This window comes from Panicum virgatum, chromosome 1N, assembly GCF_016808335.1.
Source record: "Panicum virgatum strain AP13 chromosome 1N, P.virgatum_v5, whole genome shotgun sequence".
NCBI lineage: Eukaryota > Viridiplantae > Streptophyta > Magnoliopsida > Poales > Poaceae > Panicum > Panicum virgatum.
Window position 1 is genome coordinate 5,503,207 of NC_053145.1, and position 24,571 is coordinate 5,527,777.

At 48.5% G+C, this 24,571-nt stretch overlaps 5 protein-coding genes across 6 annotated transcripts; 4 read left to right on the forward strand and 1 right to left on the reverse strand.

Moving 5' to 3' along the window:
- Positions 1 to 308: 308 nt before the first annotated feature.
- LOC120654793 (squamosa promoter-binding-like protein 4) lies at positions 309 to 3,833 on the forward strand. The gene is made up of 4 exons (XM_039932447.1): positions 309 to 964; positions 1,547 to 1,683; positions 2,013 to 2,246; positions 3,208 to 3,833. Exons 1-4 carry the CDS (start codon positions 645 to 647, stop codon positions 3,513 to 3,515), a joined length of 999 nt encoding a protein of 332 aa, XP_039788381.1. The 5' UTR covers positions 309 to 644; the 3' UTR covers positions 3,516 to 3,833.
- Positions 3,834 to 4,359: 526 nt separating this feature from the next.
- Positions 4,360 to 7,227, reverse strand: LOC120654800 (serine/threonine-protein kinase STY13-like). Its single transcript, XM_039932461.1, has 3 exons — positions 6,990 to 7,227; positions 5,726 to 6,746; positions 4,360 to 5,004 (listed from the first exon to the last, which is right to left on the reverse strand). Exons 2-3 carry the CDS (start codon positions 6,652 to 6,654, stop codon positions 4,665 to 4,667), a joined length of 1,269 nt encoding a protein of 422 aa, XP_039788395.1. The 5' UTR covers positions 6,655 to 6,746; positions 6,990 to 7,227; the 3' UTR covers positions 4,360 to 4,664.
- A 1,833-nt stretch (positions 7,228 to 9,060) lies between these two features.
- LOC120654801 (trihelix transcription factor ASR3-like) lies at positions 9,061 to 12,124 on the forward strand. 2 transcript variants are annotated; one of them, XM_039932463.1, is made up of 2 exons: positions 9,061 to 10,087; positions 11,671 to 12,124. In XM_039932463.1, exons 1-2 carry the CDS (start codon positions 9,199 to 9,201, stop codon positions 11,964 to 11,966), a joined length of 1,185 nt encoding a protein of 394 aa, XP_039788397.1. In that variant the 5' UTR covers positions 9,061 to 9,198; the 3' UTR covers positions 11,967 to 12,124. The 2 variants fall into 2 exon arrangements, with proteins under 2 accessions (XP_039788397.1, XP_039788396.1); XM_039932462.1 differs by having other exon boundaries at positions 9,076 to 10,087; positions 11,668 to 12,124.
- A 400-nt stretch (positions 12,125 to 12,524) lies between these two features.
- LOC120654808 (pollen receptor-like kinase 5) lies at positions 12,525 to 15,352 on the forward strand. The gene is made up of 3 exons (XM_039932471.1): positions 12,525 to 13,611; positions 13,694 to 14,356; positions 14,440 to 15,352. Exons 1-3 carry the CDS (start codon positions 12,909 to 12,911, stop codon positions 15,045 to 15,047), a joined length of 1,974 nt encoding a protein of 657 aa, XP_039788405.1. The 5' UTR covers positions 12,525 to 12,908; the 3' UTR covers positions 15,048 to 15,352.
- Positions 15,353 to 22,931: 7,579 nt separating this feature from the next.
- On the forward strand, positions 22,932 to 23,565 carry LOC120654324 (pumilio homolog 1-like). Its single transcript, XM_039931821.1, has 2 exons — positions 22,932 to 23,223; positions 23,339 to 23,565. The coding sequence occupies exons 1-2, from the start codon at positions 22,932 to 22,934 to the stop codon at positions 23,563 to 23,565; spliced, it is 519 nt and encodes a 172-aa protein (XP_039787755.1).
- The last annotated feature ends 1,006 nt before the right edge of the window (positions 23,566 to 24,571 follow it).

A 24,571-nucleotide genomic window follows, 5' to 3' on the forward strand; every position in this document is an offset into this window, starting at 1 on the left:
AGGATGGAAGTCTTATATTTCTATTTGCTTCTGCTGCAGATTATATATGCTCTGATTAAATTTTAATGTTACTAAAATGTTTTGAGTGCACTTGTGATACCGGTGCTGTTGTGCGTACTTGCGGACTGATCATGGGACAAGTACAGTAAAGCACAATGGGAATCTAGATATTTGCTAGCCCGGGGGCCCACGGATGCTATGCAAACACACCCTTTGTGTCATTTGATTATCTCAGTTCTTGCAAAAAAAAGAGTTGCCCCGAGTAGTTTACGAGGTGTTTTAGCGCCGGCGAGTTTTGACTAAGCAAATTCATATGGAATGAATTGCAAAACAAATTACGCTTTCAATTACTTTTAATTAGCACCTTGTTTGATTCACCATTTTTATGCCCTACCGTGAAAAGAGAATATTTTTCTGGACAAAAGTGCACACGAAAAAGAGGAAAACGTGTAGAGAAAAATCCTATGCAAAGAAAGCGAGAAAATGAAAAGGAGGTCCCAATATAAAAAAGGCTTCGCCTTTTTGTATTCCAAATTCTCTTTCCCCCATCTCTTCTTCTCCACAGTCCACACTGTTCACCTTGTCTCCCCCCTCTCTCCTCGATCCCCAAATCCCGAATTGACCAGCCCAAATCGGCGCCCCGCATGGAGTGGACGGCCCCGAAGCCCGCCGCTTTGCCCTCCTCGCCTCCCCTGCTCTGGGACTGGGGCGACCGCGCCGCCGCGGGCTCAGGCTCCTCCGGCGACGCGACAGCGCGGCGCGGCGGGAAGGAACGGGAGCCGAAGCGAACCAAGGGAGAGGAGGGCGGGGGAGCGGAAGTTAGGTGCCAGGTCGAGGGGTGCGGGCTGGAGCTCGGCACGGCCAAGGACTACCACCGGAAGCACCGCGTCTGCGAGGCCCACACCAAGTGCCCCCGCGTCGTCGTCGCCGGCCAGGAGCGCCGCTTCTGCCAGCAGTGCAGCCGGTCGATGCTGTTCTTGCTTTCGATTGCTCCCCGGAGCTCTTTGCTCTGCTCTCGCTTGCTCTGTTTGACCTCCGCGGAGCCGCAATCTTGCGGCTCTCTGCGATTGCTCTCCTTCCTTCTTTGATGATTACTTCCTGCGAGGATGGGTCGCGCTGTTACGCTGCAATAATCGCGTGATTAGTTGATTGATTTGCGCAAGCATGTGTTTTCCGAGCTCTTTAGTGTTGTGGTTATGCTGTGCGTGTCTGCGTGTGCTGGTGTGCGGTTTTTTTTTTGGGTACGGAGCTGCGTTTTTCCTGATCTGGCAACGAAAGATGCTGCCTTTCCACTATTAGTACTGCTGTACTTGTGGAGAATCGTACGCATGGGTAAAATGGCTGTGCAATGTTTCCCCTTTCCAGTTTTGGTATGGCTCTCGATATATGTGTATGCTTTTGGAATGAGCTTTTTGGTGGCCTGTGTCTTTTGATTCTGTTACTGTATCTAAATTGCAGGCATATCTTCTGTTTGCACTATTACATGGCTATCTATGCCAAGAATGTATGTTTGGTTTTTCTGATTGCTTGGGTTTTGATAATCCAGGTTCCATGCTCTGTCAGAGTTTGATCAGAAGAAGAGGAGCTGCAGGAGGCGTCTGTCTGATCACAATGCCCGCCGGCGGAAGCCTCAGCCAGATGCGTACGCCTTTGCCTCTGCAAGGCTGCCTTCATCATTGTTTGGTAATTCTTCATGTCTTAATAGTGTTTGGCATTTGCCATCTGTGGACACCGGCTGAATTTCATCTGCAAGTACAACATTGCAACTAGATGTGTGAAACTTGTTGTGCAAATGGCAAGCTTTCTATCTTTGATACTTGATAATAAGTTGACTGACAGTTATGCTTCTTAATGGAATTGAATACACATTGGGCATGAGATTTGAGAGTACCATGATTAGTAATGTATATCATGTATTATATATCTCATATTGTCATGTTTCAGCTATTCTACCTTCTTACCTCCTGTTTAAAATTAAATGTTCTTATCCCTGAATTTTTCTGCCACTGCAGATGATAGGCGGCAAATAAGTTTTGTCTGGAATAAAGCTCCTCTTAGCCATGTAAGACCTTTCAGTTCTTCTTGGGATAGCTCATCTGACTTCAAGCTTGCACATGCCAAGGAAATAAGAGAGCTATCAACAAAAGTTGAGACAACAACTGGACAAGTTCACTTCGATAAATCTCGCCTGTCCAATGCCATTCCAACACTTAGCCATGGCAAAGATGAGCTGTTGCCAATGAAAGGTTTGGTTTTCCAGATGTTGTTCTTACCTAAGGCAGAAATGTGTTCGTCAATGAAGAAGCTGCTATTTGTTTTGTTAAGTGGTTCACCACATTTTTTTGAGAAAAAGATGTAAAAAAATATCTGGCTTAGTGGGACATTACTTAAAAAACATCTAGTACAATTGACACATAAAAGGAACTCTTTGGGTGAATTTTCGTTGCAGAGATAGTGGTGAATTTTCGTTGCAAAAGTTTGTGAATTAAAAATTCAATATGTATGTAGCTGTGTATGATTTAGCCTACCCAGAACAGTTGGTGGAACAACGAATGCTCAACACCTTGCCTTAACTGTACTTATGCTGGGCTATTGGTTTTTTTATTGCTGATTACAGTATTCTTTAGTCTGTAAATGTACTCCCAGAAAAAAGAACATATTACAATTATTGGATTACAAGTGTATTATCCAAACACTTGAATGAGTTAGACTTGAGGGAAATTGCATAGCAATATCTTTTTCTCTGAAACCGTATTGGGACTTTATCATTAGTGACAATGAAGTTTGAGCGTCAAGAAAAAGAGTAGTCCGTTTTTCACTAATATCATATTTGGTAATATTTATTTTGTTTGTTCAGTTTCCTGTGCCATGTTGCTGAAGTTCTTGATGACTATTGATGTAAACTAGTCCTTGTTCTGCTTATGGATGATGTAGAAACTTCATTCTGCATTCAAGAAATTACTAAGAAACTACAGGTGTTTCAGTGGAGCCACTTGCACCTGCATCTTTCTGGGATGCGTCTTTAGTGTAGCAATTCTGAGCATCAGAATTAGAAATCCTAATTGACTTGAGTTCTGCTTATTGTTCATGCTAGTTTGGCGATCCATATGATTTCATTTGCCATTCCAGAGACTTCTGCATCCTAATGTTTTTTGTTGTCCCGATTTCAATGGGAGAATAACATGTTTTGATCTATTGGTTGTGCAGGTCCGGACACATCAACAACTGCTTCAAAATTCGATGGAGCACCGGATCTTCAGCGTGCTCTCTCTCTTCTGTCAGCTGGCTCTTGCAGATTCCCGAGTCCTGTACCGCAAGCATCTTGCCTTATCCAGTTCACTGGTGCCAGCGAGAACAGCGATGACCTTCATTTATCACATGGAGGGAACTCTGGTCCAGCTTCATGTGCTGATGAACAGCATATAGCACCTCAGCCTCAGCTGGTTCGTTTTACCATGGATACGAGTAGCAATGTCTATGAACCCACTTTCTTCGGTGTAAACCAGATAAATTAAGGTGTGAAAGACGCACAAAGATGGCATGGGGTCTTGCAAGTTCTTCAACTGCCAGAGATCAAGATCTCTGTTAATGCCATCCACATATTTATTGACCATCCCTGGACTAAGTTGAACTGAGCGTAGGCCAGCTTGTGTTGAATATGCTGTTCCAACCTGTGATTGACCCATTTTTTCTATTTCTTTTTACCCCCCGTGATTTGACTACTTGGAACTTTTGAAGTGTGATATTGTAATTTTACACTTGTACAATCCTACTGTCAACATATTGAGATATCTTCGTAGCTGTCCTTGAGGACTCTGGAGTCTGGACATGTATTTTCGTGTGTATAGTTTCTACAACGTTTTTCTCTATTAAAAACTGGCTGTTGGTTCAATACTATCTTGATTCAAATGTGAGTGACTTCAACCCTAGCCGCAGATACTTGTTTTTATTAATATCATCGACGAACAAATTATCATTTTATAAGCAAAGAAATCAATTTTGTCCCCTCGAATCAAACAGCTATATTGGACATGTTTGCCGAACCTAGTCACGATCACAGTTGTCTTCATACAAGCCTGCTTGTCCCACATGAGTATGTGGCTGAGATCCGATGTCTCAGTGCAACTAGCCAGACTAGTCGCAAGACAACTTGGCATGTTCTGGTTTCCAAACAAGAGCCACCAACCGAATTGCTTATAGAAATAAAATTTCTCCATGGCCGGCACACGATGCACACAGGTATGGACCGAGTCCATGTTGGACTTCGGCAACACATGACGACGCAGACACAGGATAACCAAACCAAAGTCATGTCATTTGGAAGCGCTGAGAATAGCAAAACTGTAATAAACGCAGGTCAACACCAAAGAAGGGCGCTGAAACTTGAAATCAGGCAAACTTGTGCGAGTACAAGAACAAGCAGATGTTTATTAACATAGGAAAACTCCATTAGATCTTTGTTAACATACAAGGCAACATCACCTATACTTTCAGAAGAGAGAACTTCAGCTGTGGAGCATACACAAGATAGAATGCAACAACACAGAAGCTCAAATCCTGGGGGCTTCAGCGCAGATCCCTAGCACCGATGCGGTGAACACATTGAGATAGGCTCTTCCTCCTTTCTTCCATCAATTCTCCTCATCTAGCCACCATTTTCCACTTCAGTCGGTGGTCATGGGCTGAGACATACAGCAGCGGAAGCGTGCTTTACGCACATTACTCACAATCTCCATCTCAGCACTCTCAAGCATGCAAACGATCTCAGTAAATGGTGGGCGAACTTCAGGGTTCGCATCCCAGCAGCGAGTCATAATGTGCGTTAGAGAAGGCAAGCAGTCTTGAGGGATTACTGGACGAGCACCCTTATTTACAACAGCGAAAGCTGCCTGAACAGCTGTCATGTTTGTGAAGGGAAGCATGCCAGTTATAAGTTCCCACAAGACAATCCCAAAGCTATAGACATCAACTTTATGATCATAGGGCCTGTGCTGGATCATTTCCCTGTAAATAGAAAAAAAGGGCCAAATACCAAATCATTTACTATACACACAATATAACACTGAATTATCGCTAAAAAATCCAAATTATAGAAGCAAAAGTCTGCTAAAGAGGCAATGGTATGCTGAAGCTGAACGCTTATCTCCAGGTTTTTTATGTAAGCAATAACATGTAGACCACGTATACAAAAGGAAAATAGCTTTCTGCTATTATTGTTGTTGGTATAGTCACCCACTCACCCTCCCCCTGCTGTGGACAAAATATACGCAAGTGTGCAACGTCAGCAATAGTTTAGCATTAAATAAGATGACTCACACTCTGTACAACCAAAAGATGGAAACTGGGCACACAAGTCTCACCACATTGATAGATATGAAGTTAGTCTGTCTACTGTGTCATGCGCAAGCATGCAAGTCAATCCCGCAAACATGATTCAATTGATTGGATATGCAACAACATATTGATAATCTAATGAAAAAAAATTGGACAGTGTTGCATAATTGATAGAAAAATAATACAGTTCAAGTGACACAGAAGGCTGCTATGCGACTATTCGACTTAAACAGATTATAAATCTACAGTACTGTTCTAGAGTGAAGGCCTGGATGCCTGGCAACTTATGAGCTATGAAAGGTTGTGTATGGAAATAATCAAATAATGATACATAGATATCAACAAAATTCGCAGTAGGAAAATCTTCAGCAAGGGAGATATTATAACTTACGGTGCCATCCAGCGGTAGGTTCCTGTCTCCGGTGTCATCCCTTCAGTTTTCACCTCAATACGAGCAACTCCAAAGTCAGCAATCTTAATGGATTTGTCTGCTGCAATCAGAAGGTTATCTGACTTTAGGTCTCTGTGAATAAATCCCAATGCATGAACATAAGCCATTCCCCGGGCTACATCCAGCGCCTGTTTCACAGCCAACCTCAAAGGCACTGACTTGTTCTGCCTTCTCGCCAGGAACTGCCGGACTGAGCCGCCCTTGGCATATTCTGTAATAATGCACCACACAATCGATTTCCTACATGCCCCTATGAACCTCACAATATTTGGGTGACTCAGCCTTGACAACATCATAACTTCTTGCACAAATTGCTGCTCCATCAAATGGGCTCTTTCCGGGTCATTCTCAGGCTTCTCCAGCAGCTTAATGGCAACATCTTCTCCATTGTATGTTCCCCGGTACAGCTTCCCAAAGGCTCCTTGAGCAAAAGGATCCCCCATGTCCAACCTCCCCAGATCAATGGTCCACTGCTCATAGTTATTCAGTATCTCTGTAGGATGATTCGGGTCCATCAAGACACAAGCCAATGCATCCTCATTCAGCGTGTGCGCAGCCACACGGTTGGGGCGGAAGACACTATTGCCAACTGAGTAGCTTGCCGTCGGAGCATCACGGAGGCCTGGGTGCTTCAGTATGACCGTGCGGGACTCATTCGAGCCCACACTGCTGTTGTCCACAGACATGGCGACAGAACCGCCGGTGCAGTTGGCCAGGTTGAAGCCGTCGGCGCTGTCCACCGACATGTGGGAGCCCTCCCCAAACTTCTGGTAATAAGGCATGTTGTAGAAGCCATTGATCTCATTGTCCTGCATCCCCCTGCCTCCGCCGCCGCCAATCATACCATGAAACCTCGCCCCCTCAGCCATGCCCAAGGATCAAACCCTAGTAGCAGAGCTGCAGCTGCTGCAGATTGCCCATACTCACGCGAGAAACGCCGTCCCCTGCTCCCTCGCCAGCTCTGCAACAAGAGGAAATTAATGAGATGAGCTGGCAGACACACAAACAGCACGAAATTCCAGCTCAAAACAGCAGCACAGCATAGGACGAGGGTGTACGCATGTATATACCCGATGATTTTCGCAAACAAAATCGCAGTTAGTAGGCGTAACTGGGTCAGATCCGAATACAAATAGCTTGTGTTAGGGTTTGGAGTGCTCCGTTCCGCACAGCAGGAAGAAGGGAAGAGAAGGGGCGGGCATACCTGGCGGATGGATGCTCGTCGCCGGCAAAGGGCCGGGCGAAGACGAGGCGAATGGCGCCGCCGCTCGCCCAGTCGTCGCCGACAGGTGAGGAAGACCAAGGGAGGAGACTGAGAGAGAAGGGAAAGGGGGAGGGAAGAAACACAGATGACCCTGATGAAAAAGGGTTGAAGGGGAGGAGGGGTGCACCGTGAACAACTGAACGCCCAGCAAGCAGCAGGCCAGCAGGGAGCAGGCAGCTAGCCGCAACCGCGACGCGCTCAGGCAAGTCAGGCTTCTCGATGGCAGCCAATTGCTTTCTTTTCTCTTTTTTCTTTTTTTACCGGTCATCCTCCTTTCTATGCTGCTCTCTGGTTCCTCTTGATATAATAGCTAAATAATAAATTGGTTCTTCACCCCTTTAATTTAAGAAATTAAAACCCATTCTCAAAATTTAAATGCTTCAATGAATTTCTTCTAAAGCTCTAGTATTTTTTTATTTTTTTTAATTCCTCCAAAAAGAGATAGAAAAAGAAAAATATTTATTTTCTCTTTATATAATAGGAAACATGGATGTTTTTTAACCTATTGCAAAAATCTAGAAGGAAAGACAAGATCTGATACCCGAAGAAGGATGAAAAGATGGGAAAAGAGCCAAAGAGGAAATAAAAAAAACTACAGAGGATGAAAAAATTGGTACACATATTTTCTTAATCTATTGCAGACTCTATTTAGTTATTAAAGATTACTTGGTTCCATACATCAATCTCTTAGTTATCTTTTCCAATTCTAAATATTGAAAGTTGAAACACAATAAACAATTTGTTCAACACATCAATCGTAGAGAAAACGCAAATATTTGTTTTCCAAAAAACAAACCCTAACTTTTATGAATAAATACATATTCAACAGTGTATGAAAAAACCATCTAGTGAAATTTGTGGTAAAAACTATTTACCAATAAATAATCAAGTAGTTACTGAGCCATATAGAATTAAGAGTCCATCTAGATGGGGTCAAACTTACTTGATCTGAAATAGTGAGTTGAAGGAAGCATGGTGGCACAAAGGAGGCAGAGTCACGGTTGAAAACCCCCGACAACCCCGGCACAAAGGTGGGGAAAAACTTAGCATGAAAATTTAAGATCTCTTCTCTTATGCTCCGCTTGGAGAACGGAGAGGAGACTAGACTTAAGACCGAGGTAGCAAAGGATGAAGATGGAGTTAGGAAAAAGGTAATGAGGAGATAATAAATTAGAAAAGATATGAAAACCGTCACTAGCGTTTTAAAAAGTCTATTGCAGACTCTACTCTATTCTTTAATCTGTAAGTATCCTTGACTGCAGACGGCAATATCTTAATTATTTTTTCAAACTACCGAGTTTAAAAGGAAATCTATATAAAAGATCTGTCTAGTACATAGAAAATGATTAAGGTGCATTAACCATTAGAGAAGGGGATTTTTTCATAACCAAAAGAGCCGGTAACTTTTAGGAAAACAAAGTGAATATCATTTCATCCCTAAACCATAAAACCAAGTAAGGTCTCGTTTGTTCCACGAAGATGAGTCTTGAAATTAAATGACGGCCGACTAATCTCAACTGTGAAGCTATTTCCATTCCACCATGCTGCCTTTCACAGTCAGAAAAGAGGAATAGCCGCGGCTGCCGTCCCTTTCCCTTGTGCTGTTCATAGTCAAGCCGGGGGAGGGCAGTCGGCTCGGCCAGCCAGTCAATGAAAGCGCTCAGTTAGCACGTTCACAAGATCCCAAGCCAGTCGCTGTCAGGGAGGCGGTCCTCTGACACCGTCCGGGAGCAGCAGCAGCAGCACGTTGTTTGCTAGTAGGGGCAGAAAATGAAAACTGGACGCAGCGGCACCCGACCGCGACCCGGCGCCGTCGTGGACACGCGCGGGGAGTGGCGAGGACGACTTGCTGCTGGTGCCCCCAGCCCAAACGGCCGCCCTGGCCCAAGATGGCAACAGATGGGCTGGACCCATGCGGAGGAGGGAAACCGAGCCGGGCCCAGGGAACTGGCTGGAACGTGCAGGCCACTGCCCACTGCCCACTGCCTGCCCCTGGTCGCGCCCGGCTCCACGACAACACACGCGCGCAGCAGCGAGCACACTCGCTCGGGTCTCGCGCTCCCCACCCTGCGTGTCGCCTCGCCTCACGGCACGGGCACCGGCGCGCCGCCCTCGACGGCCTCACCGCCGGCTCACCGTGCCCAGCCCGATGGATCCCACCGCGGCCGACCTGCCGTGCGTCATCCAGGCGCTCCCGGCGCACTCCAAGGCCGTCCCGCCGCCGCCACTGGTCCAGGCGCTCCCCGCCCACCACTCCCCGGCCAAAACCCACCCGCCGCCCGCCGCCGCCGCCGCCGACGCCGCCTCCTCTCCCGCCGCCGCCAAGCGCCGTCCCCCGCCCGCCACGCCGGGCCCGGCGCCCCCGAGCCCGCGCCGCACCCGCTCGGGCGGCGCGCCGGAGTGGACGCCCGCCGAGACGCTCGCGCTCGTCGCCGAGGTGGCCGCCGTGGACGACGGCTGGTCCCGCTCCGTCTCCACGTTCCAGAAGTGGGCCATGGTCGCCGAGAACCTCGCCGCCTCCGAGGCCCTCGCCTCCTCGGGGCCCGCGAGGCGGCGGGGGAGCAAGAGGGCGGCGGCGGAGTGCCGCCGGCGGTGGGAGGCGCTGGCGGCGGAGCACAGGGCCGTGCGGCGGTGGGAGGTGCGCACCGGCGGGAGGTACTGGGAGATGGGCGCCGCGGCGCGGAGGAAGGCCGGGCTGCCGGTGGAGTTTGATGTGGAGGTGTATGGGGCCATGGACGCGCTCATACGGGTCGAGGAGGCGCTGCTCGCGGGCGCTGCTGCCGGTGGCGGGGACGAGGTGGAGGGATTGGTTGGCAGCGGTGCCGGCGTTGAGGTGGGTGAGCAGGACGGCGGTGACTACCGTGAGGTTGGAGAAGACGACGTCCAGGAGGATGAAGCGGTGGAGGAGGCGAAAGAGGAGGAGGAGGAGGTGGTGGAGGTGGAGGAAGAGGAGGAGGAAGAAGATGATGAAGAAGACAATGAGGAACAGGAGGAAATGCAGATGGATGATGGCAATCCTGATGCTTCAAATGACTTGGGTACATGCAACTCATCACCTCCTTTCGCATTTCATGTTCCGATTTGGAGCTTGTGTGCTTATATGATCATAATAAGTTGGTGATACTTAAAACTTGGTTGTGATGATTGTCTGGTAGTGAAACTTATGTCACAAGTGGATGATTCTACAAATCTGCAGTGATGTGGCATTCCATGGATGCAAAATGTGTGCATGAATCCTGAAATGGGAGAATATGTGACACAGAAAATCAAGGGGATTTTTGCGGTGCATTTGCTATGTGGTGCTTGACCAAATATGGTTTTGTTCACCCAGCTATAGGCTTCAGAGTTAGGTGTCAATAATAATGTTAGGAAACAATCATAAGCTGACACACTTCTGAGAAATTCAGAGATGACTTCCTGTTTCGCTAGTTATTGAGGAAATGAGGAGGCTCATAATCTTCATTTCTCTTGATCCATTACAGTTCCTGATTGGCGATTACAATAGGTGTTTCTGTCTTGTAAGGTTCACCTCAAAGCTGTTCGTCAGTCTTAGCTCAGGTTATAGATCCTGCATTACAACTTCTTCATCTATTGTAGTTTTTCGAAATTTATATAGGGTAAATATGTAGAGAAACCAGCTGAATGTTGACAAACCATGAAATTGAGGGATGGGTTCTTGAAAAATCTTACAGACTATCTGTAGCTGAGGGCATGTTCTGTATCTGCACGAAATTCAAGTTCAGAGTACAAAAACATTGGATGGAAACTTACCTCCTGTTTTTTAACCCAATGTTTTGCCGCGCCGGTTTTCACTAGATTTGCTACCCTTCATGTATTTTGATATTGAGATACTGTCCTTTAGTTATTTGTGTTTTGTCTTGTCATCTTAGCCACCTAGCAATTTTCTGTAGTCAGCTCATAATGTTCCCTGAATAATGTTGTTGTTTTAATGCCATGATGAGGTGATTTCTAACTGAAAACGATCTGTTCTGATTAAGATGATTATTTACGTCTGTAAAGTTGATTGGACTACCATTTCTCCCTTACGCTTAGAAGCACTAGAACTATTTATATTACATTTATAGCTATCAAGTTTTTAAGTATCTCCATGAATTTCTATCTGATGGAATTTTAGCATGAGTATCATTTCATACGCAGACAACAAGATATCATCTAATGAAGAATAACACTAGTTTCCTATTTTCTCACGAGATAATAATTAATATGCAGTAAAATTTAGCAACGTTGGTGTCAGCCAGAAATGCACTATGGTGTCAGACATTGCTGTAGGACCTGATTTTATGTTCATTGAGTGTACATAGTAACCTTGATATCGAGCAAGTTGATTGAGCGAATAGGATGATAATAGATGATAAATTTGGCAAGGAAATTTTGAATCATGGATACAAGATCCTTTACATATAAGACCTATTGCTCATGCCATTTGGGATCCTCGTTTTGGTCAACCCGCGGTGGAAGCCTTTACTCGAGAAGGTGATGCCGGTCTAGTGAATATTGCTTATTCTGGGGTTTATCAGTGGTGGAGCTTGAATTTGTGTTTCTTTTGTCTTGTCATATTCTTCTGCTGCCTTACTTTCTTTGTGATCTGTTTTGGCAGAAGGCCATGAGATGGGAACAAACAGCGAACCTGTGAAAAGCCAAAATAATGCATGGGACCTGGCCAACAAGTTACAAGAGAATGCACAGCATATTCACACCATACTGAAGCACGAGACTGATGAAGACGCTGGCCAAAACCACGCTCTTGCTGGTTTAGTTTCACCTGATGCCATGGCGACCACCCGCCAAAAGGCCGACGAGCTCATCAAATCGCTCGGCGGACTTGTCAGCTACCTGAACCAGTTCACTGAGCTGGTCAAGGAAAACGGGTTCGAGAACATCGTCGGAATGACCTGATGCATGAGGTGCAGGTTTCCTTTCAGGAGGATAGATCACGCAGCTTAAGATTCCAGCACTATAGTTTCTCTGTGTAAATATTAGGGCACTGTATGACCTTGTAACCCAGGGGATTTGTAGTGGAGATTTTTAGGCGCATTGGCATCGCCATTTGCTCAGTACCTTAGGCGCGACCAGATGCTCAAGTCTGTTGTCTGGGGGGGGGGGGGGGGGGGGGGTGTCCCTTCCGGCTCCGAATTCTCCCAGATGGTGAGAGATCACTCGCCTTGCATTTGGAGGTAAGGTAAATAGCAGCTCTGTAGTAGTGCCAGATCCATCGCGTTTGCGATGAAGTGTTGCTTGTGATAATGCTATCAGGCTTCATGTCAATATATATCATTGACTTGCTGCTGCTCAACTGCTCAAGTAGCCCAGCAGCCATGGTGTTTTCTGAAGCGCCAACCAACCTTTCCAGGTTTGAGGCAAGAATGTTGCTGTTGTTGGTAGGTGTCCTGGGACCTGGCATTTTCTTGCTGGCAAGGCATCACATGGCTCAAAATTGGAGCACCATGAACTCGCCTGACCTTAAAACCTCCTCTCGCATCCAATCCAACCGCGAATGAGAAACTGCAGCAACAGACGTCTGAGCTGGGCGAGGCGCTGCTGCGTCTTCTCCCTCCAGGCTATTCTTAGGCTCCCTCCCCGACCCGGCGTCGCTACCCCTCACCGCATTTCCTCCCCGCCACCTCCTCCCTCCCTCCCATTTCTTCACCCATGCACACGCGGTGCGCGTAGCTTCGCCCTCGCCTCCTCCGGTCCTCCCACGACGACGCGCCCGGTCGTGCGTGCGTGCATGCTGCGCGCGGCCACAGCCCCGACGACGCCGACAAGCCGACCACCGCGCGCGTGAACGACCGACCAGCCTCGCCGGACGACGAGCTCGGCTCGGCCGCGCGCTTCCCCATGGCGCGGCCGCGGCCGCCCGGCCACATCCGCGCCGCCCTCGAAGTCGCCGTCGCCGTCGCATTCGCCGCGGCCGCCCTCCTGTCGCCGCGCCCCGCCGCGGCCCAGGGCACGGAGGCCGACGTGCTGATCGCGTTCCGGAACACGCTGCGCGGGCCGGACGGCGCGCCCCCGGGCCCGCTGCGGAGCTGGGGCACGCCGGGCCCGTGCCAGGGCAACACCTCGTCGTGGTACGGCGTGTCGTGCCACGGCAACGGCAGCGTGCAGGGCCTGCAGCTGGAGCGGCTCGGCCTGGCCGGCGCCGCGCCCGACCTGGCCGCGCTCGCCGTGCTCCCGGGCCTCCGCGCGCTCAGCCTCTCCGACAACGCGCTCACCGGCGCGTTCCCCAACGTGTCCGCGCTCGGCGTGCTCAAGATGCTCTACCTGTCGCGGAACCGCCTCTCCGGCGTCATCCCGGAGGGCACCTTCCGGCCCATGCGCGGCCTCCGCAAGCTGCACCTCGCCTTCAACGAGTTCTCCGGCCCCGTGCCGGGATCCATCACCTCGCCGCGGCTGCTGGAGCTCTCGCTCGCCAACAACCGCTTCGAAGGCTGCCTGCCGGACTTCTCCCAGCCGGAGCTCCGGTTCGTCGACGTCTCCAACAACAACCTCTCCGGCCCGATCCCGGCAGGGCTCAGCCGCTTCAATTCGAGCATGTTCGCAGGTACCCTACCGTCCTCGTCCTCTTCTCTCCGTCGTAGCCATCGATCCTTGCCTCACCCTGCTGCATGCTTGGCGACCTGCAGGCAACAAGTTCCTGTGCGGCAAACCGCTGGACGCCGAGTGCGACGGCTTGGGGGTGCCGAGATCCGGCATGCCGACCATGATGAAGATCGCCATCGCGCTCATCGTCCTCGGCCTGCTCCTCTGCGCCATCGGCATCGCCACGGGCGTCCTCGGCCGCCGGCGGAGGAAGCCGAGGCGCCCGGCCGCCGAGTCTCTCGGCAGCGGCGACCAGACGCCCTCCAACCCGAAGCTCAACACCGCGCCGGCCGTCAACATCGAGAACGCCGCCAGCACGAGCCAGCCGCGCGCCGCGGCCGCGGCCGGGGGCGCCGCCGCGGCGAGGCGGCAGCGGCGGGACGAGCACGGGCGGCTGGTGTTCATCCAGGAGGGCCGCACCCGGTTCGAGATCGAGGACCTGCTCCGGGCGTCGGCCGAGGTGCTGGGCAGCGGCACCTTCGGGTCCTCGTACAAGGCGACGCTCTGCGAGGGCCCCGCCGTGGTGGTGAAGCGGTTCAAGGACATGAACGGCGTCGGCCGGGAGGACTTCTCCGAGCACATGCGCCGCCTCGGCCGCCTCGCCCACCCCAACCTCCTCCCCCTCGTCGCCTACCTCTACAAGAAGGAGGAGAAGCTCCTCGTCACCGACTACATCGTCAATGGCAGCCTCGCCCAACTCCTCCATGGTAAACAATCTCTTCTTGGCTTCTTGCATCGCGTGCGATCTTGCTTGCTGCAGGCTGATTAATCCATCGATGTGCTTGGACAGGTAACCGAGGGTCGTTGTTGGATTGGGGGAAGCGTCTGCGGATCATCAAGGGCGCGGCGCGGGGGCTGGCGCACCTCTACGACGAGCTGCCGATGCTGAAGGTGCCGCACGGGCACCTCAAGTCGTCCAACGTGCTGCTCGACGAGACGTTCGAGGCGGTGCTGTCGGACTACGCGCTGGTGCCGGTGGTGACGTCGCACATCGCGGCGCAGGTGATGGTGGCGTACAAGGCGCCCGAGTGCGTCGCGCCGCAGGGGAAGCCGTCCAAGAAGAGCGACGTTTGGAGCCTGGGCATCCTCATCCTCGAGGTGCTCACCGGCAAGTTCCCGGCGAACTACCTCCAGAAGGGACGGCAGGGCGGCGGCGACCTCGCCAGCTGGGTGCAGTCCGTCGTCGCGGAGGAGCGCACCGGCGAGGTGTTCGACAAGGACATCACGGGGGCCCGGGGCTGCGAGGCCGACATGGTCAAGCTGCTCCAGGTCGGCCTGGGCTGCTGCGACGCCGACGTCGACCGGAGGTGGGAGCTCAAGACGGTCATCGCGCGCATCGACGAGATCCGGGAGCCCGAGCCCGCCGCCGCCGCCGACTCGACGTCGTCGTCATCCTAGGCGAGGCGAGCACCACCGCTCCTGATCGCATCGTCACATGCACCCGCGTAACTAACCAAGAAAATCCCAGTGATCGATCAGCGCTAGCTGTGCATGTATGCACGAGATGAAACAGAGACGAGGATTTGCATGGCGATTGGCAAGCATGGCTGGATTCATGGTTCGCCAACTAAATTTGGATGCGTTGATCGACTGATCGATTTGATGATGAACAAGTACAGTTGAGATGGGATAGATCATGGTGATGCGGTTTCTGATATGGTTCTCATGGGGAATTTCGAGCGTGTAAATTGGCTTAGCTTAATTTGTCAAAAAGGGGATAAAATTAAAGGTGCTAGTGTGTAAGGTGCTTTTAATACGTTTTCTTCTTATTTTGTGCCCCTTATTCGTACAAATCTTTACAAGTGTCATCATACCGGAAAATGATGTTAGATTAGCGTGTAGATTGTTTTGTTGTATAATCTCAAAGGTATTATCAGCTGGATTTCATGTGCGGCACGTGTCTATTTAAAAAGAGTGTGTTTATTATGAGCTGCATTTTAACTTTCAATTCTTGAACACAATATTGATGCACGTGCACTCAAACCTATAAACATCCATGCACACACTTAAGTTTATAAGTACATCCGAGAGACTGGTTTGGCAGATCTTGAAATGAAGTAGGTACTGAACGGCATTTCAAATTTCAACTTTTTCAACACGGTACAAATGCAGGTCACTGACTCACCTCTACTAACGTAGATTGATGAAGTCATCATATACATCTTTCTATTTAAGGGCACATCGTCTACCGTTGAAAAAAATAGTTATCAATTCCTATGTTCGTCTCATATCATGTATAGCTTGCTGCACATCACCACAATGTTTCAAAAGACTCATGACCCACCAGTAAGCCATCCCCTTTCAAGCTATCTAGTTGTGTTCAGCCCAGATGGTGTCAAGGATAAAATTCAATTTGGAGGTCCCATGGCATACTAGCAAAACTTCCTTCCAAGATATCCTATAGTATAGGCCGAGCGGCTCTTAAGTCCAAATTCAGTTTGGATCAAAATTGTGTTAGAATAGGGTTAGGCCCAACTAATAGAAACCTTAGCCCAAACATAGACATTGCAAAATGTGTTTGGCCCAGTACTACCCACTTCCTTGACCTAGGTGTTTTCTATATAAACACCCCCTTTCCATCCATCATTCACAACTTCCCCCTTTCTCCGCCGCCACCCCTACCTACTCCAGACCACCACCCACCCTCATCCCATCCATCAATCACATCTTCCCACTTTCTCCGCCGCCACCCTACTCCCGAGCCACCACCCACTGTTGCCCTCCTCCTCCTAGCTTGTGCCGCCATCGACTGATTTGTTTCTTATTTGAGGTAACCATCGCTTGATTTATTAATTTCTTATTATCATAGTTACTATTTTCTAGTGTATATGTATAATCCATCTCTTTGCCTTGCTAGCGCCTCTCCACTAGATCGGGGGTTTGTGCTACAACCAAACATGTTCCTATCCGTCTATCTTGACACCACAACATCTTGAAGATCATCGTAAGGTAAATCGCTATCTCCTAAATTAGCATCCCTAAGGTTGAGCCTCGAATTCGATGGGGGATTTGTAAGTACATTTCTAGAGTGGTGATCTATAATCTTGCTTGTTGAGAGCCAATAATAAAAGGTGCCCTAGATTTGGTGATATGATCTATAGGTCCCATATAGTTTTTTTTCCTACCCTGAGGATCACAGATTTAGCTATGAGGTGGAGGAGCTAACAGTCCCACTGAAATTTAGATCCAAAATGGTTATACCTACAAGATTTTCCATTTCTGATAATATGGAAAATAGATTTCCTTTTTTCACAAAGGTTTAGAGGTTGACACTAGACCCTAAGAAAATCTAGCTCGTCTTGGGCCCATCTGGCTAAGCCCAGCCCACATGGCTGCCGAGCATGGCGCTGGTTTTGCTTGCCCGAAGACAAACTTGAAAGCGATCGGGTGCTCTAGCCTAAGAGGGGGAGGGGTGAATTAGGCACTCTTAAAATCTTAACCTATGGCTCCAACTAGTTTGCACAAAACTTAAACTAAAACAAGCTATCTAAATGTGCAACTACGGTTCACCTTAGTGTAAAACCCTCATCCCAAAAGAGTTTAGCAACATATAGCCAATCCTATCAAGATACCACTCTATGAAAGTAAAGGCTCACAAGTTGCAATATGAAATGTGGAAGCTTAAAGGGAGAGATGAGAGGAAGCAAACTCTCGACACGAAGATTTATCCCGTGGTTCAGATTGCCACAAAGACGCCCCTACATCCATGTTGTTGAAGCACTCACAAAGAGTATCGCTTCCCGGCAATCAAGTCTTTTCCGTGAATACAATCACAGTCACCTTGATCCCGATCTTCACTAAGGGAGATTGCCCACGAAGGAGGGGTCTCCGTCCCCCGCACAATATTGTCCACGCCACTCCACACCAAGCCGGAGGGTAGTAGACTTGCCGGCGAGCCATCAATTGCTCCAAGGGGCCGGCGCACCGTAATTGTCGGGTACCGTGATTAGGGGCACCCTAATCAAGGGACTAAAATCGCCCTAAAATGCAAACACATGCTGGGCAACCGGGCCCACGAAACCCTACAGCCTCCTTCCAAGCTGGAAGAAAGGAAAGGACTCAAAGAAGCCCAGCACGCGGCCCACGTACGCAGTGCGGCCCGTGGCCCGTCCGCACCCCCCTCAAACCCGCGGGGTGATCTCCGCCTCGCTCGAGGGCTCCCCGCCGAAGCCCTCGACCGCGCCCTGCGCCTCCGCCTCGCTTGAGGGTAGCGAGCCTGCCCTCGAGAAAGCGGATCGTCTACGCCCTAAGGAGCTGAGCAGCTGGACCCCTGGGGTCCGACTCCATCTCACCCGGGAAGCGGGTCCGGTGTCACCACGAGTCCCAGAGGTGGAAATGCTCAGCATCTATGGCCACGGACCCGGACCCCCGCAGATGGTTCCGGGACCTCCACATGCCACCCGGACCCCCGCAGATGGGTCTGGAACGTCCACGTGCCTATCCGGACCCCAGCGAGCTCTCGGCTCAGCTAGCTGCTCGGGAGGGGACCGGAACCGCCACGTGTCACGCGGACGCGGGCGCGGGCACAAGCCTTCCGCTGGAAGCTCCCTCACCCACCCGTATTAAGTGCGAGTGGTTAAGGCATGCTCTTTTGACGCCGGGCAAAGCCACCCCTCGACAGAAAGGATAAACGGCCCTTCCACTCACCGCCCGCCGTACGGAGGCATTAATGCCAACCACTCCTCCACAGCGTCTAGGTCTGACAGCGCCAGGCCGCCATCCCCCACAGTGGTTGTGACTGGAGTCTTGTCCGCCACCTCCGGTCACTGCTCTGCCATTCCGGACGCTGTGACGACACTGTGGGAACCTGCGACGCAGTGCAAGACGTGCTCGGCACTGCTCCAGCTACTATACTGCCAACTCCTCATGCCTCCTTCGTACTTTCCCTTTAATGGAGCCCCCGAACGGCATGGGCACGACCCTCAGGAGCGGCTCCGGCCTTGACCAGGACAAGACCCTGGCTTGCAGGACCTTCGGAACGCCGCCACGCCACGCCTAGAGGACGGTACCACCCACAGCAACGACCACGCCGCCTGCTGGAGCCGCCAGGACGCCAGCGCGATCTCCGCAAGACCAAGGACGATGCCCAGGACGACAGCCATGCCCGGCGCCATACCCCACAGTGTACTTCCCACAGTGCTCGACCACTGCACCCCCGCGATTCGGGGAGAAGACGACGACTTCCACGATCCCCTGTGCATGTACACCGTCCCTCCTTGTGTCTATAAAAGGAGGAGGCGGGATTTCCCTTAAAGGGGGTCGGCCCATTCGGTAGAACACAACGCTTCGCACTACTGGCAGAGCACATACGCTCTTCTGAACCCCGATATTGGCACTTGCCTCAATCAACTCCTCCTCTAGCAGAGACTTGGGAGCTTCCCTCCCTCTCTCGCCTCGCTTGTATCCCCTACTACAAGCACCCCTGGTGCAAGATAGTACAGTGCTCTCGCACACCCCTTTGCTGGACGTACGGCCCCACGGCCGGAATCAAGATAAACCCGTGCGTTACTGTATTGCCTCTTGCATCAACATCTGGGACGAGGAACACGCAGCATCATCACTGGTTGGGTCCGAACCGCCGGGTCAGGACACCGACAGTAATACAAGTGTGGTTCACTCTAGAACCAGCCATAAGGATCTCAACCTTGCTTGTTCACTCACTCAAGAGCTAACCTAGCACTAACACTCACAAAGCTTGTGCTAAGGACTAAGGATTTGATCTTTATGCTCTTGGATGGCTTGGAGATGTTCTTGGGTGTGGGTATGACTTCCAACAACTCCAGCAAACTCAAAATGGCTGGGGTGAGGCGTATATATAGGCCACCAAGTCTTGTAGCCGTTGCTCTAACGGTCAACAGAAATCAGCATACCATCGGATGAACCGATGTCTCTGCATGGGGTGGCGTCGGTTCATCCGGCCACTCTCAGACCTGAAGTAGCCGTTGAGCCTCTGACGCACTGTCTGCAGCACCATCGGTTTAACCGATGACTGGGTGTCGGTTAAACCGGTCACTCACAGCACTCAACTAGCCGTTGGACCTCTTTCTCTCCTGCTGACGTCATTACACTGCTGCTATGCTCCTATGCACCTTCGGTTCAACCGGTGCTGAAGGCGTGGCTCCTGCTCGCTTGACATCATCTCTGGAACATAGTATATTGAATGCACCGATGCTTGACTTGACACCGTCGGTTCAACCGGTGCTTCACTTCTTTCTTCACTTGATCTCCAGAGGCGCTCAGTCTTGCACCAATACCAGGGCGTCGGATCTTCCGACAACCATCGGATGCACCGATGCTATAGGCATCGGTTCTTCCGGTGCTACTGATTTCAGTAGAACTTGTCCAATTCAGCGTTTCTTTGAGTTATTTCTTCGTGTTTTGCTTTGTATGGCCTTTTTACATCATCCCTGAGATTTAGAAATGTTCACTCAACAAAACCATTAGTCTCATTGATTGCGTTGTCATACGATCACCAAAATCACTCGAAATGACATAAATGATGCTATGTTCGTTACAAAACTTGACTGGGTGAGCAATTTTTTTTGTCAATCGGCCGGATTTTGCTTAGGTTTAGTCAATACACTGCTAAGGTTTTCCCATACCACAAGGATTTTAGTACTAGCTAGCTAGGTAATGGAGGTACCACGATTTGCATCGGTTAGGTAGGAGCGGTGTGGGTTTTGGCAAATTTCACATTCGATCCAGAGGAGTAGTGTGCGATGCGGAGAAGCAACAACCGCTAGCAACCTTAAGAGGAGTGGCATCACAATAAGCACAGCAAAGGACGAGGGGCTGCCAGCAAGCGGCTTGTATTTAAAGTTTATCTTTTCCCTTTAGATTTTTCTTTTATCCTAAAACTTGTTAAATATCTTTTTATATGACCTTTTCATTTTATTTTATTTGGAAAATCTATTACCAAACAAATTTTTGGAAAATATTATAACTTTTTGAAAAAGAATTCAGTATTTATTGGTAAATATTAGAATTTTTTTTGAGTGAAGTATTTATTAGAAAAAAAATCAATAAAAAGGTCGTTTCATCAATTTTCCAGTTGAACCTTTTCCACAATTTTTTGTCCTAAAAGTTATTCTATTTAATTTTTTGGCAATTTTTTTCAAAACCTTTTGTAGTAATTGTGCTAATTATATTTGCTGTAAAAAAGTTTTTAGAGTGATTTTTATAAGTTATTTGAATATATTTTCAGATAACATTATTGTTGCGAAGCTTTGAGATGGGGGTGGGAATCAGGTGGGACCTCATTTGTGTTGTAGCACAGAAGGCAGGTGCCAGATGCTTACCAAAAGAGATTGTTGGAAATCGTGCATTATGTATTTATGTCAGTAGGGAGCAGCCATAACCATTGCGGGTGAATTTTTCTCTGATGCTTAGAGTTTACTAACAACGATACTGTCTCTTAAAAGAAAATGCTATTTTTATAATAGGGTAAGTTACTTACTATGGGCATTGTATTTTAATTTTCAGGTGACCTTTTGACTCCAGGTCATCTAAAGGCCTCTACCAGTATAACTGCAACCCCCTATTCAGGCAAGTAGATACTAACTACCTATTTGTACCTGCTACAGGGACTCCGGGAGATGTACAATTTGACCTCTTCTTCATAAGCAATGGACCATCAGGACAACAACGCAAAAGAAGCTACTATTGCTCAGGTCAAGATGAGCTATGGATAAAACAATGTGTGTGATTCTGGTGGTATTTTCTCAGGGGCTCAGTCTTTTGGTGCTCCAGGAAAAGTTTCTTATGGTTCATCTCAAGTCCAGCAATTTGGAGGCGCACCGGACAATGACCATGTTCATCTCCTTCAGAAGCTGATGGGGACTCCAGTGCACACTACTACCTTCAGGCTCAAGCACATTAGGGGCCAAGTAGTTGCTTTCTGGTACGCAGACCATTTAAAATTTTAAAACACTTGATTTGCAGCTAATATCAGCTTGTGAAAGTTGTGATACTGTAAATTTTTTTCATACAGTGCTGATGCCGGGGGGGGGGGGGGGGGGGGGGGTATGTTCGCACTCTCGCTGTTGACATGTTTGGAAATCATGCAGTCCAGAAGGTTAAGTTTCTCCAACTCTGATCCAATATGTGCATGTTTTTTTTCTTTTACTAGAATGAATTCTAAAGCAGCAGGGCATAAATTGATCTTGAACTCCCAGAGTAACTAGTAACTTATTGATTAATTTTCCATCAACCATGGCCCACAATCCTACAAAAGGATATTCATTGGCCATCTGATGGATGATGTTTTAGGTCTGAGCCTTCATATGCACGGTTGCCGGGTCATCCAAAAGGTAAGCTCAAGAATTCCCCTTTATATTTATTTAAGAGTAAAATACATGGCCGGTCCTCGAACTTGTCTCAAAGTGTCATCTAGGTCCCTAAACTCTCAAAATGTATTTTTAGATCCCTAAACTTGTCCGGAGGTGTCATTCAGAGTCCCTAAACTCTCAAGATGCATCTTCAAGTCCCCAAACTTGTCTTGATATATCATTTTGGCCCATAAACTCTCACGGTGAATTTTCAAATTCCTAAAAATTACCATTAATTAATTGTATGGATTGTTTATTAAGCTATTTTTTCAGCCAATTCATTTATAAATCTTACGACTAAGACCATTTTAATTCTGAATTATTTGCTTATTAATCATACATCGGGGGTTAATATAGATCAATTGATAGCAACGATGTATATTATAGTTTTCCTGTTTAACATGGAGATATCAATGCTAATTCTGAATATTTTCTACTAACTATTTTATATTTTGTATGCTCTTTGTATAAGTTTATTAAGATAATTTGTTCTTATTCTCAATAAAAATTAAAATAGCATTTTTAATTAAATTTAAAGTAGCAAAAGAACTTTTCATTAACTCAAAGTAGAAAAACAATATTTATATTAAATTAAAAATAGCATCTTGAGAGTTTAGGGACTTGCATGACACCGATAGAGAAGTTTATGGAGCTAAAAATATATTTTCAGATATTAGGGACCTATGTGACACCTTGGAACAAGTTTAGGGATCTGAAAATGCATTTTGAGAGTTTAGGGACCTAGATGACACCTTAAGACAAGTTCGAGGACCGCCCGTGTATTTTACTCTTTATTTAATAGCAGCTCAGATTCAGAAAATGCTTTAGATGGCCTAGCCTCCATTGTTTTTTCTGCCTGTCAAGTGACTTAACATTCTCTTTTTTTTTTACAGAAACCTTTTATTTGCTGTCTTTTTAGGCTTTTGAAGTGGCAGAACACGACGACAAATTGGCCATGGCCATGGAGCTCGATCAGAAAGTGCTCAGATGTGTTCGCGACCAGTACGCGAACTATGTGATCCAGAAATGCATCAAGTGTGTGCCATCGAGCGCAAATTTCTTCACCATAGCTGGAGGCGCTGTTATGGTGAAGAAATTTGCCACGCAGACCACAGCCATGAGCTACCACAAGTATGCCTCGAATGTGATCGACAAGCTAACCTTCGGCTGCCACCATGACCGGCAGCTCATCACGAGCGAGATCACCGCCGCTGGAGGCGGCCAGCACTCCGATCACATTAATCATGGTTGGTGATGGTGGCCTGTGATCCATCCATCAATTTCTGTTCGCTTGTACTGCTAATAATAGGAATTGCATGCAGCATTAGAAAATGTGATGTGAATGCCGTGATGTACTTGCAGAGTTGCAGGACATGATGATCGACGCGAATGCCACCTCGGTGATCCAGAGGATGGTGGTGACAGCGGAGGAGCGGCAGGTGCGCGTGCTGGTGGATGTGGCCAGGAGCAACACGACCAAGCAGATGAGGTACACGCACGGGAGGTGCGTCATCGCCGCCATAGAGAGGTTCCGCTTCCTCGCCGCTAGGGGTACGGACGCCCTACCTTGCCCTGGTTACCGTTGTTGATGATTGATGACTAGGCCTCATTTGGTTTGTGCGGCGTGCTAGTGAATAGTGACATTTTGACCGCTAATTACGGTGTCAAACAAAGTCAGTTTACAAAACCAACTTTAGAACCCCCGCGCTAGTGACCCTAAAGAATCTAACGAGGCCTTTGACCGCGCGATTAGAGGATGGTTACTGTAGCATCACTGTAGCAAATCATCGATTAATTACCGTCATTAAATTCATCGCGAGAAGTTACACCCATTCCTGAAAAAAATTTGCAAATAAATTTTATTTAGTACACCATGCATAGAAAATTCTTTTATAGAATGGAATAGAATGGGGGAAACAAATAAGGCCTCCCTCGACAGCAGCAACACTGACATGGCTAGACCTGCTATCTGCTGACTGTTGCTGCTATTGTTTTTGCAACGAGGGCCCAGTGCGACCTCCACTCCATGGACTAGTGAGAGAAGGCCCACCCCAGTCAAGTTGGCTGGTGCCTAGTGATTGATCATGAGTAAATTTTCTTAGTAGCACCAAAATTTTGATGCCTTCTCTATGAGTAAATTTTCTTAGTAGCACCAAAATTTTGATGCCTTCTCTTAGTGACATAGAAATTTTTGAGTTCCTCTCAGTGCTATCGAATCTATGAACTATCCCCTCAGTGTCATATCTATTAAGGATCTGTCAAAATTTTGACCAAACATAGAAGTTTGAGTAGATTGCACCATGGAAAATGACTTTTGGACCCCTTATCCTTTCACTCTCATCCATTCCTCTCCCTCTCATCCAGGCGCTCACACCATGTCGACCCTCTACCCAACGCCCACTCCTCCCCGGCGGCACTACTCCTCTCCTCTCTCGGCGGGCGGCGGGTTGCGCCCCCCCTCCCCAAGTGGGCGCGCGGCACGGCCCCATGAGCTGGTTTTCACCTCTTTACCCAAGTAATCCAATGGTATTGATTCGTGAGCTTGATTTTGACTTTTTACAAGTTTGCACATATGTATCGATTGCAGACAAGGTT